At 33.1% G+C, this 24830-nt stretch overlaps 2 protein-coding genes across 3 annotated transcripts; both read right to left on the bottom strand.

Moving 5' to 3' along the window:
- On the bottom strand, positions 1 to 5167 carry LOC127085052 (probable LRR receptor-like serine/threonine-protein kinase At2g16250). 2 transcript variants are annotated; one of them, XM_051025619.1, is made up of 6 exons: positions 5039 to 5167; positions 4652 to 4698; positions 2657 to 4553; positions 2254 to 2382; positions 1874 to 1896; positions 1 to 1254 (listed from the first exon to the last, which is right to left on the bottom strand). In XM_051025619.1, the coding sequence occupies exons 3-6, from the start codon at positions 4522 to 4524 to the stop codon at positions 656 to 658; spliced, it is 2619 nt and encodes an 872-aa protein (XP_050881576.1). In that variant the 5' UTR covers positions 4525 to 4553; positions 4652 to 4698; positions 5039 to 5167; the 3' UTR covers positions 1 to 655. The 2 variants fall into 2 exon arrangements, with proteins under 2 accessions (XP_050881576.1, XP_050881577.1); XM_051025620.1 differs by having other exon boundaries at positions 5027 to 5120.
- Positions 5168 to 17193: 12026 nt separating this feature from the next.
- Positions 17194 to 19936, bottom strand: LOC127078460 (uncharacterized). The gene is made up of 4 exons (XM_051018915.1): positions 19859 to 19936; positions 18320 to 19771; positions 17823 to 18242; positions 17194 to 17736 (listed from the first exon to the last, which is right to left on the bottom strand). Exons 1-4 carry the CDS (start codon positions 19934 to 19936, stop codon positions 17194 to 17196), a joined length of 2493 nt encoding a protein of 830 aa, XP_050874872.1.
- Between the last annotated feature and the right edge of the window lie 4894 nt (positions 19937 to 24830).

Here is a 24830-nt window from a genome sequence, read left to right on the forward strand (position 1 = left end):
TGTCATAAAACCAGTAAAACCTGTTTTCTCATTCATTCTCTGAAATTTTGACCTTGTTCCCTTTTCTCCCAGAATAATATCAACTGTGATTTGAATGAAGAATAATAATATCTTACACATTAAAATTAACGAATCTATTTTCTTGCCACTTTAAAGTATAAAGTAAGTAATATCAACGATTGATAAATAAACCAATAGTTAATATCACATGTACATACATGAAAAATCACAAGTATGCTGGATTATCAACCCTTAATTTTCTCATTAATCATTGAGATTACTTACTTTACTCTCTACTCACTTTAGACGCGCCGAATCCAAAATGTACATTCGCTAAAAGACTCGGGACAAAGGGTAAAAAAATTCCAATTACAGGTGAAAAAATGGAGCTTGTCTCTGTCCAAAACAAGCAGTCAAAGAAGTATCCATATCTACCATAGCAGTTGCCAATTGGTCTTCTCTTCACTCTACATCTATCTCCACAAGTTTGTGTCCAAAATCACTGAAAACAAAACAATGTTCCCCTTTGAAAGGTATCATGCGTTCCATGTATGAATTTAGTGCCAATTTGTTTGCTGAAATGTGCTATGAGCCCAGACATCAATAAGAGCACAGGGGTATTAAGGAACTAAAAGAAGAAAAAAAAGTTTAAAACTTAAGCCTCTCTTCCTCCTTCGTGCTCCATCCTCTCTATATCAGGTAAGCGAAATGATGGCTCAGGACATATCTCATTTGAATGCCGCCTCCGCGAGGATGAACTACTTGTTGCTGAAAGCTTCAAACTACTAGCTCCTTCTAGTTTTGTACCAGAAGCTGCAGGGATTGTGGTTACATCAGACGAGCTCTGACGCCAACTACCAAACAAAGTAGCATTCCAAGAGCCTCTAGAAGAGGTTGCTTTAAGCCGCGCAGAACTCGAACTTTCTTCTCTTACAACTTTTAAAGGGTTTTCCAAAGCCTTGAGAACGTATCTCATTGGGGGTCGTCTTGAAGGTTTTGGGTTTAGGCAAGACCTGGCAACAATGGATATTGCCCACACTTCCTCTAAGAAATCCTCGTCCACAACAAGAGACGGGTCAACGATTTTCGTCACGGGCTCCTTGTCATACATGCTAATGCAAGGTAGAATCTGATCAAACCAATCCTTCAATTCACCCTCACTTGATGCACTAATGCCCAGCTTACCAGTCACAAGTTCAAGTAACACTTTCCCAAAGCAATAAACATCATAGGTACAAACAGATGTTGGCAAACCTGTTTTCACAGTACACAATGTGTTAAAATAAGAACGAAATAGTTATTCTTCCTGGCTCAAATCAGAAAGCAGAAAATACAATTACCACAAGCATGTAAAACATTGATACATATTATTCATAAAAAATACTCAATCTTGCAAGCTAGCACTTGCGACAAGGTATTTGTTTCAAGTTATCTAAATTCATCTCCCAGACTAACTTCTTCAAAAAAATTGATGATGGGAATGTTATCCCTAATGATTTTCGAAAAGAAGTGTTAAGCTAATGTTATGATACCTAGGAAGTAATTTTTTAACCATCTAACAAACATGGGAATATACATTATGTATATTGTTGGGAATGTGTTTAGATACTTTGAAACAAACACACCACCCTACAGACCACCCAAACTGGCAAGAGTTTTTAGTGTGCAAATCCAAATAGAAAATCTTACTGATACGGCTTTTAGGGGAGGGGGGGCATTTTTTCCGTAAGTAAGCGAATTCAAGTATGCACCAAATATTTGTAACAAGGAAAGTGCAGAATTATGGATGATACAGACAAGCAATCAATCAAGGAATAAAATTGACTCCAAATCCATTCTGAAAAGTGAAAGCTGAACTTAAGTTTCTACTTACCAGATGCACCTTGTTCAGAGGACCTACACATTAAAAATACAAACGAAAAATTAGATGCGTGTTGTTTTAGCAAATAATATGCATTTGCAAATATGGCATGCAAACAAGTTAAACTCATACTGGAAGAAAATATGAAACAAAGAGCAGGCTAAAAAAAGGTTCCGTAGTTGCAAAGGCAAGAAAAGTCAATGAGTAGTGATTACAAAAAAACCTAAATGATTCTAATAGCAGTAGATAATTTCAAAGCATAAGCATTTTTCCAAAAAACAACCTAAATGATTAAGTCGTGCAAAGCACAATGTTGTCAATGCACAATGAATGACCATTTAAATATAATTCTCACGGCTTTTCATTATACACAATGTTAGTGGAGTACTTACTGAGGCAATCGCAGAAACCGGGTGATTTTACTTTGATGTGTATCACCTTCTTGAGTACAGGCTTCACTTAGACTTCCTAACCGAACTTCATACTTGTCATCAAGAAGTATACTGCTCGCTTGAATATCTCTACAATAATTAACAGACATGCTTATTAAGCTTGAACACACATAAATAATGACAATATCTCTTAAAGACGTCACGAATGCACAGTCACCTTAAACATATAGAAACAAACACCAACCTTTATGACAGTATCTTTTATAATAAGTTACGGCGATATTAAAAAAAGTAACCTTTGGTCACATATATTATGGCGATCTGTATCAGTTCTCAAAATGGAATTGCTTGCCAAAACAGATAAGAAATAAATAAAAACAAGCAAGAGGGGAAATCCAAATACCTGTGAACAATAGGTGGAATACAGTCATGATGCAGATACGATATGGCCTCTGCTGCTCCAGTAGCAATCTTTAACCTAGTTATCCAGTCCAATGACTGCAAAGTACCATCTTCAGATGTGGTATTTTTGAAGAATAAGCAGTTAGACAAGTCCCCTTTTGGCATAAGTTTATAAACCAGGAACTTCTCGTTTTCGTTTTCTAAGCAGTGACCTAATAAGGGAACAAATCTCGGATGAGAAACCTTATTAAAAAAGTCCAATTCCGATAGGTAAGCATCCTTTTTCATAGATCGCGTGTCAATCCTTTTGATGACAACGGGAATCCCATTTTCCAAAACACCGTTGAAGAAATCCCCGGTGTGGCCTTGTTTTATAAGATTTCCATCGTTGAAATCTCCCGTTGCCTGAAGCAACTGATGATACGTAAACGAGTCTCCTACATTTGCAAGGTTTATCGATACACCAGGAGGCGGAGGACTTCCTGCGGCAGGAGCAGGGCCCACGCCATTACCCCTTTGACTTGAATTACCCCTTTTACGAGTGCACAAAAGCAACAGTACCAGTAGCAAAGCCAAAAGTGCAAGTAAACCAAGTCCACCCAAAACTGCCGCCAATATTATCTTAGTTTTATTACTTTTCCCAGAACCTTCTACAGGTTTTGTCGTATTCGGTTGTCCAAAATTATCAAAACGGAGGCCCCTATCCGCATAAAACGACGCACATTCCACCGTTGACTTCTGATTTGTCGCACTCTGAAGACAGTTACTATCTAATGATACATTATGCATGAAATCCAAAACCCTACCCTCATAATAATTGTTTGCAAGATCAACATAACTGAACCTTCTGAGCACAGGTTTAAGACCTCCATAAAACATGTTATGAGATATATTTAGAACCGCAACAGTAGAATCGACAGAGGAACTAGAATTGGGAAGCAAACCACTGAAGCTATTGGAAGACACATCTACGAACGTCAATCTCGGCAATGACCACAACTCAACAGGCAAAGAACCGGTAAAATTATTTCTCCTCACAACTATAATCTGCAAGTTCCCCAACCCTTTCAAATCCGGAAGAATGCTGCCGGAGAAAGAGTTCTCACTAAGATCAAGGTCAACCAAGCTAACGAGACCTCCCAATTGTGCAGGCAAAGAATTCAAACTATTACCAGAAAGATTCAAGTACTGTAACCTAGAAAGATTCCCTAAACCCGAAAGAACAGGCCCGGAAAAAAAATTACCCGACAAATCAAGTGAAGAAAGATTCGCAAGAAAGCCAAAAGACTCTGGTATAATCCCCGTAAGCGAATTCCCCGAGAGATCAAGAACCGAAAGCGACGAGAGTTGACCTAAACTATCAGGAACATTTCCAGTAAGATTATTATCAGAAAGATAAAGAGCAGTAAGCCTAGTCAAATTCCCAATAGAATTCGGAATAGCATTTCCAATCGAACAAGAACGAAGATCAAGCACGCGTAGCGTCCCAAGACTAAACCCAAACAAATCAGGAATAGAACCAGGAAGGTAAAAACCAGAGGCATTAAAAGACTGCAACAAAGTGAAATTAACCAAAGCATCAACAGAAAATTGAGGGTTTATTCTACCAATTCTTGTTCTTCTAAAACCCGATATATTGATCCCAACAACACGGCCATTCCGACACGAAATACCAGTCCAGATTAAACAAGGGTCAGGCTTTCTTGGCCATTCTTTGGTTCTCAAACCCAAAGAAGCTCGAAGTTGAAGAAGTGCAGCACGTTCCTGAGGTGAACTCAATGGCTGAATCTCAATCTGTTCCAATGTTACCTCAAAACACAAAAACAATAGCAACAGCACAAACCACAGTATGAATCTTCGATCCACCATTGATCCAATCTTGGTATTAAACCATTGACCTAAGTTTCAATCACAATTCAGCATTTTAATATATAATATATAAATATAGAATCCAAAAAAAACTAAAAACGGAAGAAGAAAAAAAAACAAGTCTAACCTTCAATGGTTGTTGTGTTTTCTACCTACTCTTTTCTTCTTCTTGTTCTTCGGGCAGAGGGAAAGAAAGAAAAAAGAAGAAATTTAAATTTGGAGAAAATAAAAAATAAATATATTTTTAATAAATAAATAGGGTGGGTTGAAATTAAAAATTAAAAATTAAAAATTATATTAAAAAAAACGTTGGAGAGAGAGAAGAAGAAAATGATAGTAAAAGGTTGAATGATGGTGACGGTGGTGATGATGGTGGTGGTGTTGGTGGTGGTGGTGGTGGTGGTGGTGGTGATGGTGATTTTTCTCTCTCTTCCACGCACCACCTTATGCTGTGAGTGAGTGAGGGTGAAATGGGAAATGAAGCGATAATTCCGGTAAGTACAGCTAAGCTTACACATGCACTTTCACTTCTTCTTCTTCTTCTCTTTTAATCTCGTTCGTTTCTTCACTGTGTGTGTGTCTTGTTAAGTTGATTTTATGTTTTAATGTTTATTATTTGTTGTTTGTGTGTGTATAGTATAGTATACCCCTCTTTACTTCACATCACCACTTTCTCTAAACTTTCTCTCTCTCTTTTTTTTTTCTTTCTTCTATTGTAACAAAATTGGCAAAAATATTTTTTGCTTATTTTCAAATTTTAGTTTTTAGGTTTTATTTTAGTATTCTTATTTTTAATTATTTTTATATTAATAATTTGGTAATGATGCGAGTGTTACAACTGGTCCATCTTTATCATTATATTGAATATATTGATATAGGAAATTTTGAGAATTTATGATATTTAAATTTGTGAAAATTGATTTTATTAAGTTAATATAATTTTATTTAAAATATTTAACTTACATATTTCTTATCAAAATTTAAATATTATTAATAATAATGTCATGTTTTAGAAGAAAAAAAAAGGAGAAAAAATTGTAAAATAGAGAGATAGAATATATGATTTTACAGATTGAGTAATTAAAAAATCATTTTAGTCCAAATAATCTTCGTCCTCTTTTTTAGTTTCAAATTCTTTTCTGGAGTTTTATTTGGATTCAACTTTGCCTCCATGCTCCGTCGTGGTTTTCCTTCCCCGATTTTCTTTGGTGTCAGTGTTCTTTGTTTTTCCCTTCTGGTTTGATTTAGGGTGTGGTTGTTTTTTCTCTTTCGTTGTTTGTCTTTCGTTTCTCTAGTTTCATATAGTGTTTTCCACTGGAAACTCTAAAAATAATGGATAAAGGAAAGAGATTGAGATCTGTCATAGATATTGGCACAGTCTTCAACCTTTATGCTTTGGTTATTCCCACATTCTACCTTGAAGCTGACTGCTGCAACACAAAAAATCAAGATCAACCAAGAAAATTCAAAACTATCCAAAAACCTAAAGATTTAGGTCAAGATGATGAGGAAGATGACGATTTATGTGTTTGGGGTGTAGATGATGTTCATGTTGAATTTAAAGATAATCAACTTTCCATCATGGGGAAACTTTTATCAGAAAAATCTATTCACAAACAATTTCTCATTTACGGGCTATCAGGCATTTGGTGTGATCCTATGGGCTTAGAATTATCAGAAATTGAGCCAGGTCTATACAAATTTTCCATGAATAAGAGTATAAATGTTAAAATGATTCTAAAAGGCTTTCCCTGGATTTTCAGAAATAATTGGTTGGTTGTTAAACCTTGGAATTCTGAAGTTCTCCCTAAAGATTTGGAATTCAACCTTGTTCCCCTATGGGTCCAAATCTGGGGTATTCCTCACAAGATAAAAACTAGGAATATGGGCACAAAAATAAGTGCTAAACTAGGTTAGATTATTGAATCAGATCTCTATCAATGCCCTAAAATGTAACTCTTATCAAGGTCAAAGTTTTATTTGAAATAGTCAAACCTCTCAAACCATGGCTGCATTTGGGAAATCCAAAAGAAGGCACTAACTGGGTGAATTTCAGGTATGAAAAGTTGCACACGTTCTGTTTTAACTATGGCAATGTTGGCCATAATGAGGAATTCTGCCTTAAGGAAAATACCAAATTAAATTATCCTAAAGGCAAGAATCCTTTTGGTCGTTGGCTTAGATCTTTTGAGTATGGGAAACGGATTAAGGATCCTAATGATAGAGCCTATAGCAACAATCTCATGAATTCTCCAAGTTATGGGGATTTTAGCCCCATACCTGAAGTCGTGCTCAAGAAACTTGGGAAACTGCACATCACAGACAATCAACAAGGGGAAACAGAGGATATGCAAGGAAGTTCTTCTAAAGTAAAACATTCAGAGGTTGAAGACAATAATTTTCAACAAGGTGAAAGCCCAAAGCAACCACATAAAAGGATATGTCTCGCGAATAACTCAAAAATCTCTTCAGAACCAGTGGTAGGCCTCTTGATATACGCTGGTCGAGACCTATGAAGATCCTTAGCTGGAACATTCATGGGATGGGAAACCCTCAAACTATTAGAGACTTGAAAATTTTGGTCAAGTCTCGCCATCCTGATATTGTTTTTATATCTGAAGCTAAGTTGCTCTTACAATATTTTAAAAACATTTTTCATCATTTTTTAATTCTACTTAGAAAACTACTTTGTTTGTAATTGTACCACTACTGGTGGTGGCAGATATAGGGGTTTAACTCTCATGTGGTCTGAGGCTGTGAATCTGCCCATTTTGAATACCAATAATATGTTCATTGACTGTTATATCTCTTCTTCTAACATTAAACACCAAATTAGATTGACTAGTATTTATGGTTATCCTCGTCATGATAAAAACATCTTACATGTACCCTTATGTCTGATTTATATAAGTCTAGTACTAACTTGGATGATTGGATTCTTTGTGGTGATTTTAATATCATTAGTTATACGTGTGATAAAATGGGTGGTAACCAGATTGACTATTTTCTTGCTAACTCGTTTTTAGACACTTTGAACAAGTGCAAGTTAAATGAACTTAATTTTAACGGTGATCCTTTCACCTGGTCTAATAATCAACTTGGTGATGACCACATTCATCTAAAATAGATAAACTCATTAGTTCGAATAATTGGCTTAATAATTTCAGCTATGATTATATGCACCTTCTTAGATATGATTCTGACCATACTCCTATTATGTTAAATTTCTGGCCTAACAATTTTGACAGACCCAAGAGAAACAACAGAAACCTAAATCTCAAGTTTGAGAGAATTTAGACTACTAAGGAGGACAACAACTTCATTGTGGATAAAATTTGGAATTCTTCCATAGGATCTCATAAGGATAAAGCCTACATTACAATAAAAATTTTGAGAGGTTCGGGTAAAGCGGTTTTTGGTAACTTAAATCAGAAAGTTAAGGTAGCTATGGAGAGCCTCGGGCAGACTGGGCTTATTTCCTATGATATTTACAACATTCACAACATTATTAGAGCAGAAGAGGAACTGGACAATGCCTTAAAATTAGGATAAGTCTAGTGGGGTCAAAGAGCAAAATGTGCTTGGCATAAGGAAGGAGATCGCAATACTAAGTATTTTCATCAAAAGGCTACTCAAAGAAAGGCAAAAAAAACACAATCCTCTTTATTCTAGATGAAGAGGGAAACTCTTATAACAAAGATGATAGCATAGCCAGGGTTTTTGTGGAGTATTTTTCAACTACGTTCAACTCCAATAGAATTGTGGACCATGGAGGGATTCATGAAGCTGTGAAAAACAAAGTTATTCCAACCATGAGGTTATATATGCAAAAAGAGTGAAGGAAGAGGACAAATACAAAATAAAAAAATGGTTGCCTTATAGATTTGATGATACAATGGGCAAGTATTTGGGCCTACCCACTTAATTTGGTAGATCTAAAAGGATTGATTTCAACTATCTTGTGGGTAGGCTTAAGAAGAAGCTCAATGGTTGAAAGTAAAAAACCTTATCTTATGCTGGTAAAAATGTTCTCATAAAGGCAGTTGTTCAAGCCATACCTACTTATGTTATGAGTGTTTTTAAACTTCCTGATAACTTGTATAAGGAGATGGATAGGCTTATTAGGAAGTTATGATGGGGTGATAATGAAAATGATAGGAAAATCTCCTGGAGTAAATGGGGTACTCTCTGTCATATGAAGGATAGAGGTGGGATAGGATTCAGAGATATGGGCATTTCCAATGATGCTCTATTAACTAAGCAAGGACGGAGGATCATTACTAATCAGAAATTTATTATTCACAAATGTCTAAAAGCTAAATATTTCCCTACTAGTAATTTTTGGAATACCAAAAGTAAGCCAGGGGAGAACTACCTTTAGAAGAGTATTAATATAGCCAAAGAGAAGCTTCTCAAGGGTTGCTGTTGGAGAATAGGAAATGGGGAAAAGGTGAGTGTGTGGGATGACCCTTGGATTCCTAATCAAGGTTGATATAAATTCCTAACTTTGAGGCCTTTGGACCCCAAAGTGATTTGTGTTAGGGACCTAATTGATAGAAGGAGTTTAGTTTGGGATCATTCTCTTTTAAAATAGAACCTTTGTCCCTTTGATGTTAACAGAATTTTGAAGACTCATATTGGCAAACTAGATGAAGAAGATGTGTTGATGTGGATAACTACTAAAAGTGGGAATTACACAGTCAAATCGGGTTACCATATGTTCCATGATTATAAGTTCATGAATCAGCCTGGGACATCTGATTATAATCATATAGAAAAGGTTTGGGAAAAAATTTGGAAGATCGGAATTCAACCAAAGATAAAAACTTTCATTTGGCGCCTATTACACAATGTTATTCCTGTTAGAGACAGTCTTCAAAAAAGATGCATCTCTTGCCCTTTATTTTGCCCTAATTACCTTATTAAAGAAGAATCTATCAACCACCTTTTCATTGAGTGCGAGAAGACCAAGAAAATTTGGTTTGGTTATAAATTCACACTAAACTTCCAAAACAAAAAAGCTGAGAAGAGAAAGAGTAAAAGGAAAGGTGAGTACCTGATTGAGCAGGACAATGAAGTTCATGCCAACAAGAGGAAAATCTATGTTCATCCTAATTATAGTAGAGAAGGAAATAGAGTTATAAATAGGGAGAATCAACTTCACATATCTATAAGTGATACCAAGTCTAATCACTATTAGAAAAGGAGTCAAGTTGTTGGCAAAGACAAGGGTATTTATCTGTCTACCGCTATCTCTGAAGATGACTATAGATTGTAAAAGATTTGCAAGCTGTTGAGATTCTCGAACAAAGTGGCGCAACACAAAGGCATTAACTCCAAAAATTGGTACAATGATGAAACTTCTGGAACAAATCCCAATACCGAATTAGAGAAGATCAAAGTCAACCAAAATCTCACTAAATATAATGATAATATCAGCAATTACATGTTTAGCTCCGAAAGCACACATTATCTGTAGCATCACAATAGTCAAATATCTTCGAAGAAAATCCATCACGATGAAGGGGAGCATGGAAACAACAAGCATAAAGGAAAATACATAAGCAATTCTAATAATGGCAACAAAGATTTAAAGAAGGAAAAGTTTCAAGGTAATCTTACTAATCAAAATCAGGTTCACAACAGTGGTGGCAACGACAACCATGAGGTGATGCAGTGGGGATGGAAGGGAACTAAAATCAAAATCTACATGGATGCGAATCTTTATATAGATAGAGAATGGAATATGGAAGTTGTGTTTCAAAATGAGAAAGGTAAGATGGAAGCGAAACATTCTTGGAATCAAAAGGGAAGCGATAATCCTTATGAAGCAAAAGCTACATCTATTCTTAAAGCTCTTCTTTTTAGCAAACATATGAAGGCTTTCGTGATTGATATCTACTCTAATTGTAAGGATGTTGGGGAAGAAGCAATCTCAGTCGTGTGGTCAACAACATTAGTGAAACCCTAGCGTGCTTTGGTTCTGTTAGCATAACTTATATTGATAGAAATTGCAATGGGCTGACAATATCAACAATTACTTGTTGGTCTTTTTGTTTCAAGAATATATATATGTTAAATAAAATATTAAAGAATTACAATTTCTTTATATTTATAATTCAAAGTTTTTTTAAAAAAAATATTAATATTCAATTTAGTATACAATATTAGAAGGTAATATACACTAATTTCAATATATAGTTTAAAATACTTTAACATATTAAAAATAAAAAATTGTAATGTTTTTCTTCTTTTTAGTTGGTTGTAAACTAATAATACTTAATTTATTATATAATATTAGAAAGATATGATTTTTAACACATACAAATCTATATACATTAAAAATTTCTTTCCACAAACTAATGATTTTAACAATTAAATATTTATTTATCTTTTTTCCTAAAAATAAATATTCTATTTAGGTACAATTATATTGTATTCGTACTATAAATAAGAATATATTATGCTATACTTTATAAAATATAAATTTAATATGTTATAAAAATATAAAGTTAGTTTACACTTAATATTATCCTATACTTTACACTTAATATGAAATTTTAAAAAAATTAAATTTAACTCATCCATTAATATTTTTAATGGATGAATATTTATCCATTTATGTATAAAATCAGTTTAAGTACCCCTCCCTTAAATAATTATTTTAGAATCAATTTTTTAAAATTACATAATATGTTTTTCAAAACTAACTCTCTCTCTCTCTATTCATATATCTACCTATCTATATCTCTCTCCTAATACCCTAAAATTTATGTGTTTTTCTCGCTCAAAAATTCACATTTTGTTTTTCTCTTTCTCTATAAACACAAACATCACATATATATTGAATTAATATATAAATGAGATATATGTTTTTGGCTTGAAGATTGACTTCAACATCCCTCAACATATTCAACTCAACTTAAAAGTGCATGATTTTATTTCTAACTCAAATGAAAAATGTTTCTACTTTAGATTTTGACATAGACATTTTTTTCATTAATCTAAGAATTCCTATTGAAATTTTATTCTTTAGGGGACAGGTTTTGGACCAGATGTCTGAGAGAACACGAACTATTGGTTTATAACAAATTATAGTTTCTGGGGACATATGTCATACAGGATGTCTGAGACATTGTAAACTAGAAACAAAATCCAATTTGCAAACAAGATATGATAGCTTAATTTTTTTTACAATGTGATAAAGTAGAAAAGTAATAAAGAACACAAGTATTTGGTAATCTAGTTCGGTGCAAACAACACCTATGTATGGAAGGTACTCTTTCTAAGATAGAAAATTCACTATTAGTAGTTTAGTAGACTTAGTCTTACAAGCAACAACAAGCCCATGTTGTTCAATGTATCTTCCTAACTTTACCTATGACTTTCTATTTAGAGACTCCCCCTAAATATGAGAACCTACTCACTTTCTTCTCAATCACACAACATGTGATTGGTGTTCACAACTTAATAACAATGTTGAATGTTACAACTCAACTAAGACAAACCTTATATGCCAAGTTACTGAAACATAGAGGTGTACATAAATATTATGCACTAATCTGATTATGGTAATAACATAGAGTGCAAGAAACACAATATTCACAAGTTTATAGATTTAACATCTTAGAATAAGATTTACAACTCAATAAAACTAAACTTTATGCCTTATGATATGAAAGGAGGCTCTAGAGCGATGCACATACAAATACTCAAAGGATAAACTCTAACACTAGATATCTTCAAAACATTCATGCCTTGCACCCACCCCTCAAAAGTGAGGTTTGAGTCTCCTTAAATAGAAAGGCAATTTTGGACTTTTCTTCTTGTGGATTTGCATTTAAATTCATCCAGAATCTTTGCATAATTTGTTCCATAAATATCTCCAACAAAACGATATGGTTTGGTTTGTTTCAAAAATTCAAACTTAAATCATGTTTAAATCTGATTTCATCTTCACATCTATCCAACAAATCATATAATTAAATTTATAAATAAAAGAAATAAAACCTAACTAAATCTTCAATAGAAAATTTGTCCTAAAATGCAGCAATCTGGCATGTTAAGCAAGACTCAGTTGTCGTCCGCACATGTTGTGACATCGCATCCAGTATGCGTCCCTTCTACACCAGTACATCCAAATTCACCTTTCTCCATAACTTGTAGATCTTCTGATGTAGAGTGAATCTTAGATAGAAATCATCCTGCAATATTATTTATTTATTGTAAGAGATTAGATGTTGCAGCTAACAATAACATATGTCTTGTTGATGGAGACCATATGTCGTACCAAATATGTTGGAGCATTGTGTTCCACATGTTATACCCGCGCATCCAAAATGACTCTTCTTCGTATAAATCTTCTTTATAGAGAAGTTCTTGTACCAAATCTTACTTGCAAGTACATCTAGTCTGATTTTCTTTGACTGAAATAAATTCAAATCTTTTCAATTTGATTTTGGATTATCAACACAAAATTCTTCCCAAAAGCAAAACTCTAGATCATATTAAGAAGTCAACACCTCAACACTTCTGAAGGACATCAAAAGTCAATCAGAACTCAATCATTACGTTTATTGCTTAATTATTTCTATCAAACACTTTATCTAAACAACTCTAACTTAACTAGTTCTTTCAAGCACTTTAGTAGTTCTGTCACAAACTTTAGCCAACAACTCTTATTGGCAACACACTCATAGGTTGTACCACATGCTGGAAAATCTTGTTCCACATGTTGCATAAAATATATCTTGTACATATGTTATTTTTCCTAATTGAGTCAATCTTAAAGGAACAACATTAATCTTTAAAGGGAGACCTAAAGCTATTCATTTTAATCTTCATAATCTTTTTATCCTCTCCAATAGACAGTGTAAAAAGAACAATATCCTCTTAACATTAACATTCTCTCCTCTTGTATCTTATTAGTACACATACAACAAAACTAAAAATTTGGTTGGTTTATTGTAAACTACAATGGAATCTAAGATTTTAGGAAGAGTTGGACATGGAGATGAACATAAACGACCTGTGATTTTGAAGATTAAAAAGATGATGAAGATGAACTTTTTTTAATATTAGTAGTGTCTAATATATGAAATGAAGAGAGTCAGAATTAATGAACTGAGATAACGACACAACAACAAAATCATGAGATGATATTTTAAAAATGGAATGAAATATGGGAAAGAAGATGAACAAGAAAATGAACCCTAAAAAATTTCAAAAGTGTTTTAATAATGTTCACATAAACAAGATGATATTTCACCTATGTTGTTCCATAGTGAATCCTCTTAAAGTAAAAATGTCACATCTAATGCCAAATCCCTAAAGCTTAACGTTTTTAACAAAAATCCTTCTTCTACTCTTATATCATTGAGTTTAATAAAATGTTATCAATAATATCCATACCTTTTACACAAAATACAAATCTAGATTCATATTTTATTTCTATTGTCAAATATAATATTTGATTTTGCCTTGTATTATATATTTTGTTATTTTAGAATATCAATGAGAAATTATTAATTTTTTATTACACTAATATTTCATATTTTTAATTGTTGTTTTATGATTATCGACTATTTACTATTTCATCTATTCATAATATATTTCACCTATTCATAATATTTTGATGTCCAAGTTGGAATTTACATTTTTTTTCTTTTTCTCTTTTTTACATCTAAGCTTCGTGATTTGCGTCATTGACAAAATAATTCAATATTTATTATTGATCTATTTGTTTTAGTATAATAAATATTACCTTTTAGTTAGAATAAAATGTTAATTAATGTTGCATCCATGTTTAATAGTACTTCTTTTTCATATCTAACATGTGTTTTTAGTATTGGTGTTCGTTAGGTGTTTAATACATACTTTTTAAAACTAAATTTATCCACTTATCAATAGACTGAATTGTAACAGAAATTTTAAATCAAATATCAATTAAATTAACACATTTATTTACATAAACATTAAAACAATTAAATTACCACACTTATTTTACATAATGAGAATTTTTAATTTTTTGTTTGAATAGAATGTATCATTCAACACATAAAAACTCTTTTATAATTTGAATCAAGTTAAAAAAAATATTTGTATAAAATATAATATAAAAAATAAGACATATATATCTATTTGAATAAAGGTGATCGGTCTCTCTATTTTAAATTATAGGTTTAAGTTTTTACAAATAACAATGTCTATATAGCAAAAATTTTGTCAGATAATTAAAAAGAATAACATGTCAATTGATTGAATTTACAGTTTTAAAACTTCAAATTCATTATCAAAACTAAATATCAATAGATTTAAATGAGTTTGATTCAAGTTACATATGATTGGGTCATATTCATATTAGAATCAAAGTTGTATTGATTTGAGTGAGTGTATTTTCGAATTGACCAGTATCGATCACTTCTATTTTTCAGTTAATTTTTTCGTATCATTATTTAAAAATGTTTTATGTCAAAATAATTTTTGAAAATAATTGATTGATATAATATTAAATATTAATTATTGAATATTTTGTAGACATACAAGTTTTGGAATAAAAGTATTATTTTTAACATTAAAATATTTGTAATGACAAATTATTTTGTACTTCAAATTTGATTTTGACACTTAATTAAAAGGTAATTTCTTAAAATAGGTTAATTAGCTAAAATTGAATACTTTTGGAATTAAAAACAAACCATTATTCACTTTTATAGTCCATTTAATGTCATGATTAATTTTTCTTTTGTAGTAGTAAATATAATTTTATTATTGGGTTAAATACACTTTACCCCCTGTAATGTTAGCGAGTTTAGGGTTACCCCTGGTAAAGTTATTTTTTCAATATCCCCTTATGTTATGTAGATTCCTTCATAGAACCCCCTAATATCCAGGTGGCATGGAATCTTGGTTTTTTATTTCAGACGTGACTTTTTAATTTTTTTATTTTCACATGTGAATCTTCATTAGGTCTCCAGCATGGCATAAACTAGAAATTAGGGTTCCAAATCCATCCCTCTCTCTCTTCGTGAAATCCATCCCTATCCCAAATCCATCCCTCTCTCTCTCTTCGTGAAATCCATCCCTACCCCAAATCCATCCCTCTCTTCATCTTCGTCCGTGTCCCCTTCATCTGGGTTATGGGTGGCAGCAAGGCATCTTCCACGAGTGAAGTTGGAAACGGCTTACCAAGATGTGGATGCAATGAAACCATGAAGTTGTGGGTCTCCAAGTCAATTGAAAACCCCGGTCGCAAATTTTGGAAATGCAGGAATTATATGGTGAGCAATTTTGAAGCATTTTATTATTTTGAGTTTGATTTCGAAATTAATTGTTGGTGGTGTTTGTCTCAAATTGCAGAATGGGTGCGGTTTATTTTTGTGGGATGATTTGGTCAGTGAGTTTGCAGTGAAAGAAACCAATCCGTCCGGATGCCGCCAATGTGAAGTCAACAAGGCTTATTTGATTGAATTTGCTAAAGAGATTGTTGAGGAGATAGATTGCAGAGTCGAAAAGCTTAACAAGTTAGAAAAACTGAAGAAAAAGATTGCAATGGAAAAGAGGAAAAATTTATGGTTAATGTTTGTAATTGGTCTGTCATGGATGTTGATAGCAGCTATGGTTAAGTTAGTCTAATGAGTCTGTCATGTAATTGTTATGTCATTAGTGTTTTTCAGCAATGTAATGTTGAACTTGTAATGTGTTCATCAATGAAATGTAATCTGTTCATCAATCTTAAACTGTCAGTGCAGCATCATTATTTGATTAAACTTTCAGCATTCAATCTACCAATAATGACAGAAAAAAGTTATATCATAATGAAAGAGCAAAATTGCAAAATCATCAGAAAACTACAGAACAATTTTATAGTCAGTAATTCTAAAGAAAATATGACATAGTAAACATATAAATAAATTGAAATATATTAATGTAGTCTATCTCTTAAACTTTTTCAGTGCAGAATTCAAGGTGAATGTAATTAAATACTTTGGCTTTTTCTTTAGGTCCTGCAGAATTCATGGTTTTGTTGTAAGATTAGTGCACAGACTAGCCATGGCTCTTTGCAGAATTCATGGTTTATGAAAAACAAGAAAAAAATGTGACAGACTAGCCATTGTGTTTTATAGACAATACACACCAATAATGTTAAACTGATACATTAGAATTGATCATCACAATAAGTGCATATGTTTGTTACAAAAGGATTACAAAATACATGTCTTCAAAGATCAGTTGGCATTACAAAAGAGTTTTCCAAAAGGATTACAAAATACATAGCAGAAACATAATAATCAGTCCCTCATTTTGAAGTGGGTATGTCTTCATTTTCTGGTAGGGTAATTGGTTTGTCACTAGATATTCCTTCACCTGTTATGGGTCTTTTAAACCAACTCAACTTGATCCTCTCACTTTGCCTTCTTTTGATGATAGGTTTTTTTTCAACCCTTTTTCTGGATTGTTTTGTGATTGAGGCAGCCACACTAGATCCTGTTTGACTCATAATAGTTGGAACAGGCATATCAGTTGGAGGCTGTGGATCAGTTGGAACAGGCACATTTGTTGGAACAGTCATATCAGTTGCAGTTGGGGCAGGCATATCAGATGCAGTTGGCATATCATTTGCAGTTGGCATATCAGTTGCAGTTGGCACATGTCCTTTTTTAGGTTTTCTCAACAATGTAAGACACAATGTATGGTTGTCATCACAATGCATATCACAATGAAGAATGTAAGACAGAATGTAGAATGTAAGACAAAATGTATATCACAATGAATTACCTTTCTTTTAAGTGCATTGGGATCCTGAGTGGTAGCCTTACAAGTCATAGCATTGTGACCAAAATTATCACATTTGGTGCACTTATATGCAACACCAGATCTTCTCTTCCTTGCACCATCCTCTCCACTTTCTCTTATCCTAATCTTCTTAGGTCTACCAGGACCATTTTTATATGCAGGTGGTAGAGGTGGTTCCATCTCAACTTCTGGCCACATATCTTGACCATTGATTGGACTTACTGAAAATCCATAACATAGTGCAAACTTTTCTCTTGTGTAACAAGCATCAACAAATTCATCAGGGTTTTGCTTTCTATAACTCAGAGCAGCTACAGCATGCCTACATGGAATTCCTACTAATTCCCAAAAATTACAACTACATGACCTTTTAGCAATGTCAACAATAAATTCATGTGTGTTGTAACTATGTGTAACCTGAAAAGTCTCAGCAATTGACCATGTTGGCAACCAATGACCACTATTGAACACCTCATTAACCTTCTCCTAGGTATTGGCATCACCTTATGTGGCCAATTTTCTAGTTTACTTGCAGAGGTGGATAACCTATTCATCAGATATTTTCTTATCCACTCACACATTGTGAGTATAGGTTTGTCCCTAGCAGCTAGAATGGTAGCATTAAAAGACTCTGAGATATTATTCATCAATGTATCACATTTAGGGTAAAAAGAAAAGGCATGCTTACACCAGCTTTTGGTAGGAACAACCATCAACCAAGTCCAAGCATTGGGATCTGCATTCTTCAATTCATTCATCTTTTGGACCCATGCCTGATAGTATGTGGCTTTAGCAGCTCCCATCATTAAATCTCTAATAAGGGCTCCTCCACCAAACCTTTTCTTGAAATTAGCATACAAGTGCCTAAGACATAATCTATGCTCAATAGTATCAGACAATTCTTCAAATACAGCCACAAGTCCCTGATACAAAATAGAAATTTTTTCAACATTTAGAGAATAGAATAATTTGCAACAGAAAGATAGAGTTAAATACATACCTTCTGTTGATCAGAGATAAATACATATCTTCTATCCTGACCAATGTCCTCCATTAGTAGTTGTATAAACCATCTCCAACTCTCCTTTGTTTCATTTTCAACCACACCAAATGCCAAAGGGAAGTATTGATCATTAGCATCCCTGCCTACAGCAATAAGTAACTGTCCACCATACTTGGTCTTTAAGTGACATCCATCAACCCCCACAAATGGTCTGCATCCATGAATAAAGCCTTTCTTACAGCCATCAAAACAGAAATAAAATGACCCAAACCTTGGTTGTATGGATGGACTAGGTCTTTCTACATTTATCTTCACAGTGTTGCCATGGTTTACCCTTCTTAGTTCTTCTGCATACCTCCATATGGAAGCATACTGATTGTCAGCATCACCTTCAATTATCTTCTTGGCAATTAGCTTAGCCCTCCATGCTTTTGCAACAGTAATACCCACAGAATATGTTTGCCTCATATCTTGGATGATGTCTCTTATCCTGACTGTATCAGAAGTTTGCATCCTCTTTACCACATGCTTGGCCACCCACTTTGAGCTAGCAGACTTGTTGTTCAAAACCCTAGCACATGTGTGCTTATGTACAAGTGTTTTTATAGCAAAAGTCTCCTTGTGGCCCACCTTAGAGCATAAGACTAAAAACCCACATTTATGCTTACACACCACCCTTACCCTATCTCCCTCATTTTTCACAAAAGAAATTTCCCTCCCATTAAGCACTGACCACTCACGGATAGCTGCCCTAAAGTCATCAAGTGTGTTGAATTCCATACCCCACTTGAATATAAAGTCTTTGTTTAGATGCTCTTTCCTAAACCTAGCATACTTGGGCCTTTCTTCATCACAAGAATCATCTGGGTCAGAACTATTCAACTCATCACTATAGTATACATCATCTGAATCCATACTCTTATTGGGCTCCTCCATACTGTTATTGGGCTCCTCCCTAATAGGCTTAGTAACATCTATTCCTTCAAAACCATCAAAGTAAGCAGTAGCTCTTTCATCTTCACTGTCATCTAACCCCTCTACCTTCTCCTCATCTAACATTACAATTCCATTATCAGGGGGGTGGTCATCATCATTCACACATTTAGGTTCCCTATCAGCAGGGTCCATGTTCCCAGTACTATGTTCAACATACAAATCTCCTTTCACATTCATTGCACTAAAGTATAGAGCAAAATCATCAACAGCATCATCATCTTTCCTAATCAGAAAAAAACCATCTTGAATTTCTAAAACTTTTGTCCATACCCTAACACAATCAGCCTTATACCCTAACCTACTCAACAACTTCTCAATGTTATCCATGTTCCAATTTGAAACATGTATCCCATTAACTGTCGTATCCGTACCCCCTCTGTATATAATTTCTTCTTCAAAAACCCTGTAAAATTCACCCCCATGGTGGAGTGTAACACTAAAGTGTTGTGAATCCTGTCAATATATTATACCCACATGTCAAAGATTGTTGATTTCAAAATTTTACCCTACGACATTGATGAACTTCAAATTTTTACTAACCTCGGACTTTGGACACTTCACTGAGCTCGTCTTCACTGAGCTGGATCGCTTCTTCGTATTCGCTGAGGTTGTCTTCATCTTCGTCTTCACTGCGGTCGTCTTTCTCGTTTGCTTCGTTCCCTGCATTCTTCTTCTTCGTCTTCGTCTTCCCCTGGAAATTTCGTCTTCGTCTTCCCTGCTATGTTCAGAACCCTAATTTTCTAAGGGGGTATTTGAAATTAAAAAGTGTAAAATGACACATAATCACTTTAACAAAATTAAAAATATGCCAGGTGTAGGACCTCTTATTAGATTCCATGCCACCTGGATATTAGGGGGTTCTATGAAGGAATCTACATAACATAAGGGGGGGTTTACAAAAAATATTTTTACAGGGGGGTAATCCTAAACTCGCTAACATTACAGGGGGGAAAAGTGTATTTAACCCTTTATTATTTCACTAATTACTAGAGGCATTCGCCAGCACATTGTTTTGGAAAAGTATCGTATCAAGTGTGGAGACTATATATAAGTAATTAAATTTATTTATAATTAATCTCTTTTAATATAATTTTTAATGTACTAGTCAAGTCAATCATCAATTTTTTGACCAAATAATTAAGAGATTTAAATATTTAGTACTTGTATGCAAGTATATTGGCCTCTTTTTAGCATTTTAAATTTGTCATAAATAAAAGTCACATTTCAAATATAACCTTTTCACTCTTTTTTCTTCCCCTTTCCTTTCTTACTAGAGATTCAAACTTAACTTATATTGTGGATACATTTGTTTCTATTATGAATAGATCATCGACTTCATTTTTAAACTATAATTATTTGTTAAAACTTATCAAAAATTTAAAATTAGATAGACCTAACTTGTTCATGATCATATTTGGTATAATAACTAATGGAACATGATCCCACCAAGTGAAGTTTAAGAGAGATAAATCATTAATGACAAGTTTGTCTATACAATGGTTGTCTTTTTCAAAGGTATCAATAATAGTGAAATGCATATTGATGTTCACCCATGTATATTTTTTATTTGCTAAGGAACAAGATAAAAAGACTTGCAAGTCAAGGTAGCTAATAAGGAGAGACAAAGGAACCAAGACTATCACCAACACTATTCTTGAAAATATCTACGCAGGCTAATGGACCATGGCATCCAAGAATAGCACCATCAATATTGCACATGATCCAATTGAGAATAGGAGAGTATCATATAACTTCAATAAATTCAAATATTTAGTGTTGGCTACCATATTTTATACTGTCAAAAGATGGTAGCCAACATAAACTCCAAATGACAATACAAAATAACATAAACAAACATATGAATAAGAACATTGTTACTAATATCAATTCTAAATTATAGTATAGAATATCATTTCAAATAGATTGAACCATTAATAAGCTCTGTCACTAGAAAATAACATTGTTACTAACACTAAATCCAACCCCAAATAGACAACCTCAAACATCAATAACATATTCAACCATCTTCATCATCTTTTTAATCTTTTTATCCATGTTCGTGTGTTTGTTTATGTTATTTTGTACTATCGTTTGGAATTTGTGTTGCAATCTTTTATTGAATTGATGTTTGAAATTAATGTAATATTGTGTCTAAATTATATCTTTGTAACCTTGTGTTCAATTGATATTAGTTTCATTATATTTTGAAGTTATGTTATTACAATTTATTCATTTACATAACCTATGTTGACCAAATTGTACATCAAACTATGTTATAAACTTTCACTTTTAAAGTTACTTCAACACATATGTGCAGCCAATTAATTTATTGCAAGTTGCTTTGATTTAAAACTTGTGATATGAGACTAATGATATAAATATGTTCAAGTTGTTCATCAACAATTTATTACAATTGTGCTTCTACACTTATATTCAACCAATTAATTCATGTGCACAACCTCTGATACAAAACTTGTGTTATAAAAGCTTTAAAGTTGTACATCAACAACTTATTTAAATTAGACAACAATATTTGTTAGAGGTGTGTATTAGCACCTATTTATAATCATAATATTGTACTAGTGTTACATCAAAATATGACATCAACATTACATCACAATATAAGACCAATGTGATAAAAAAATATTAAACAAAAAGTCATGGCGTAGTTGGTCAACATTACATCCAAATATAACACCAGTATATTAATGTAACATAAACCCTAAACACATCAAGGTTGACTTAAAATGGTCGTTTCCACTTTTGCAGAAGTTTTCTTCTTCTTTGTAACTAGTTGTGTTGATGTTGTAGTATGTGGTTCATGTTGCATGTTATGTTCCAAGCTATGTTGATGTTGCAGCGTGTCATGGTCCATGCTATGTTGATGTTGCATCATGTTGTGGTATAGGTTATGTGATGTTACATCATATGATATGTTAGGTTGTATTGAGAGTGCATCATGATGTGATTCAAGATGTGTATTTGAATTTGATGATGGTTAATATGCATCTTGTGTTAAAGGTGGTGGAAGATTGCATGTTTCTTTTTTGTCTCCACCCATATGAAACATACTACATTTAACTCTAAGTCTTATCTTTTTCAACTGTGTTCCATCTCTCTTCATTTCTCCAAGTCTATTTGTTTCTTTTCTTCTTTGGCCTTCCTGGTTGTCTTTTTATAGGTGGTGGTTAAAAATCACCAAACACAGTATTGATTCATAAAGGTTTTCCATATGCTAGAAAAATCATGTGACTGTAACAAACTTTATAACACTCTTTTTTGTAGTAGTCAAGAATAAATTGGTCTACATCCAAGGCTTGATCCTTCATGCAGAAAATAACGTGACTATAAGAAAGTCATGTCAATATCCATTTTTTATATTAGCATTCCTTTTTTGACATACTCATAGTATATTTATTCCCACTAAAGAGATGTTTCTAACCTTATGGTCATGTGCTCCCTAGCACGCCTTGCAGTAAATAAATCATTAATCATTTTGCATTAGTAATTAATAACCAAAGTACATAATTAAATAATAAAGTAAATCTAGTTGAATAATTTTACCAGATAAGAATCCAATTAGTTATAGTTTTTATTCATTCTCTATATTTTTTCTGATTTTAGGAAGTATGTTCCCTTCATACTTAGCAATTTTATGCCTATTTGATTTTCACCCCTCCGTCATGCACACTCTTATCTCTTCTATCATTTTCATAATTTGTTTGGATTGAAAGCCTCTAACATATTTTTGACCAAGGTATCGCATCTTGGACTACTTGGATTTAAACATTACTATGTAGTCCCCCATTTAATTTAGTATTATAGTTTAGTTCCCCATCTATTTAGCATTATATTATAGTCTCCCACTTATTTCATTGTTACACTCTAGTCCTTATTTTACTCCACTTTGGTTTCACTTTCATCACATGTCCCAACTTTGTGTCTTTTTCAAAACACTAGGCTCTCTCTCATAATTAACTCCATTAATATATGTGAACCTTTATAAGAATTAACCTTAGTGAGTTATTTCTCAGCATCAAATTCATTCAATATAGGTGAATCTTTATCCACATCCACTACAGTGGATCCTACAACATTATATTTAAGTGATAATGATATTTCTTTTAAAATTATATTTGTGACACTAGGTGGACCATATATAAATGCACATTCACATGCATAAATACAATATTTTTATCTTAGTTGTATCTAAATCGTCTTTTAGAAAAATCAACTCAATTATGTCCATGGGTCATCAAACCATAAACTCTTTACAATTGGGTACCCGAGTCCTATAAGTTACCTATTACTTCAAAATATTACTAGTAAGCTGATTTACAATCCCCCATGACCTCAATTCCATTGAAACCTAAATGAACAAATTCACTACCCCCTCCCCTCCTCATGGTATACGATACATTAAAATCTAACCTCCAACAAAAAAGCCCTAATCAATAGTGGAAGAAGGAGATGTACTAAAAGCTTTGATATGACACACATAAGAGAACAAAAATAATAGTCTAAGGAGAAATACAAAAAAAAATTAAAATAACATTGGTAAAAAAGAATGAATATGATGATGAATCGTTACAACGTTTTGTGAGGTGAAAGAGATTTAGTGGTTGTCGTGTTCTTCTGGTAAATCTTGAGCAAATATTGTCTAGTGAAGTGAAGGCGATTGATTATAATTTGATATCTGTCTTCGTCTCAACAATAATTCAATTTAGGGTTTTTTAGTTGCAATGTTCAACCTCTTTGTCTTAGTACGAGAGAAATGTCTTCATCCACCATGTTGCATCACAATAAGGCATAAGCCCATGAAATATTAAAAATGTCACTTGTAATGCCAAATAAAAAAAAATTAATATTATTGACAAAAAACTGACATAAATGACCACATCGACTAACAAAGGTGTATTTGAGAAACTAATAGTAACATTTAATGAACAAAACAACAACATGAAACAAACAATTTAGTTAAGAGACCACATATCTAATTGAGACTACCTTTTAAAAAGGGGTTAATATAAAAAATCTTTTTTTTTGAAAACTTGGTATTCGATCCTAGAAAGTGTTCACTAACACAAAAGTTGTTAGCATCTCGCGGGATTTAAACCTAAAACATTACAAGAAGCACACTTTTAAGACACAAGTTTTCACAAACATATCAGCCTCATGAAAATAATTATTAAACGTGTTACTTTTTTCTTTTAGGTGAGTGAACCTATTGAGTAGAAAAATAAATGAGGTTTTATTATAAATAAATTAATAATGAATTTGCATATTTCATCAACGCCAATGATAAAGTTGCAAATTTCATTTTTTATGCTAATTGGCATTTCCCTGATTCAATCCTGAATTTGATCCCTTACCTACCTTTGCTTGCTAAACAAGTCATTATCCCATTAGACATCTGCGAGGATTCTAGAGTCTGGATCCATAATTTTTCTGGCTAGCTTTCTATGAAGGATGCTTATGAATTTAAAGACAGACCTACTCCCACCACTCCTTG

This window comes from Lathyrus oleraceus, chromosome 5, assembly GCF_024323335.1.
Source record: "Lathyrus oleraceus cultivar Zhongwan6 chromosome 5, CAAS_Psat_ZW6_1.0, whole genome shotgun sequence".
NCBI lineage: Eukaryota > Viridiplantae > Streptophyta > Magnoliopsida > Fabales > Fabaceae > Lathyrus > Lathyrus oleraceus.

Excerpts from the sequence above, each read along its gene's own strand:
- LOC127085052 (XM_051025619.1), bottom strand. The coding sequence starts at position 4,524 with ATGGTGGATCGAAGATTCATACTGTGGTTTGTGCTGTTGCTATTGTTT. Across the intron at positions 2,383-2,656 it reads ATTCCACCTATTGTTCACAG|AGATATTCAAGCGAGCAGTA; the intron begins GTATTTGGATTT and ends TAATTATTGTAG. Across the intron at positions 1,897-2,253 it reads CGGTTTCTGCGATTGCCTCA|GTCCTCTGAACAAGGTGCAT; the intron begins GTAAGTACTCCA and ends TTTAATGTGTAG.
- LOC127078460 (XM_051018915.1), bottom strand. The coding sequence starts at position 19,936 with ATGAAGACAACCTCAGCGAATACGAAGAAGCGATCCAGCTCAGTGAAG. Across the intron at positions 18,243-18,319 it reads TTATCTCTGATCAACAGAAG|GGACTTGTGGCTGTATTTGA; the intron begins GTATGTATTTAA and ends ATTTTGTATCAG. Across the intron at positions 17,737-17,822 it reads TAGAAAATTGGCCACATAAG|GTTACACATAGTTACAACAC; the intron begins GTGATGCCAATA and ends GAGACTTTTCAG.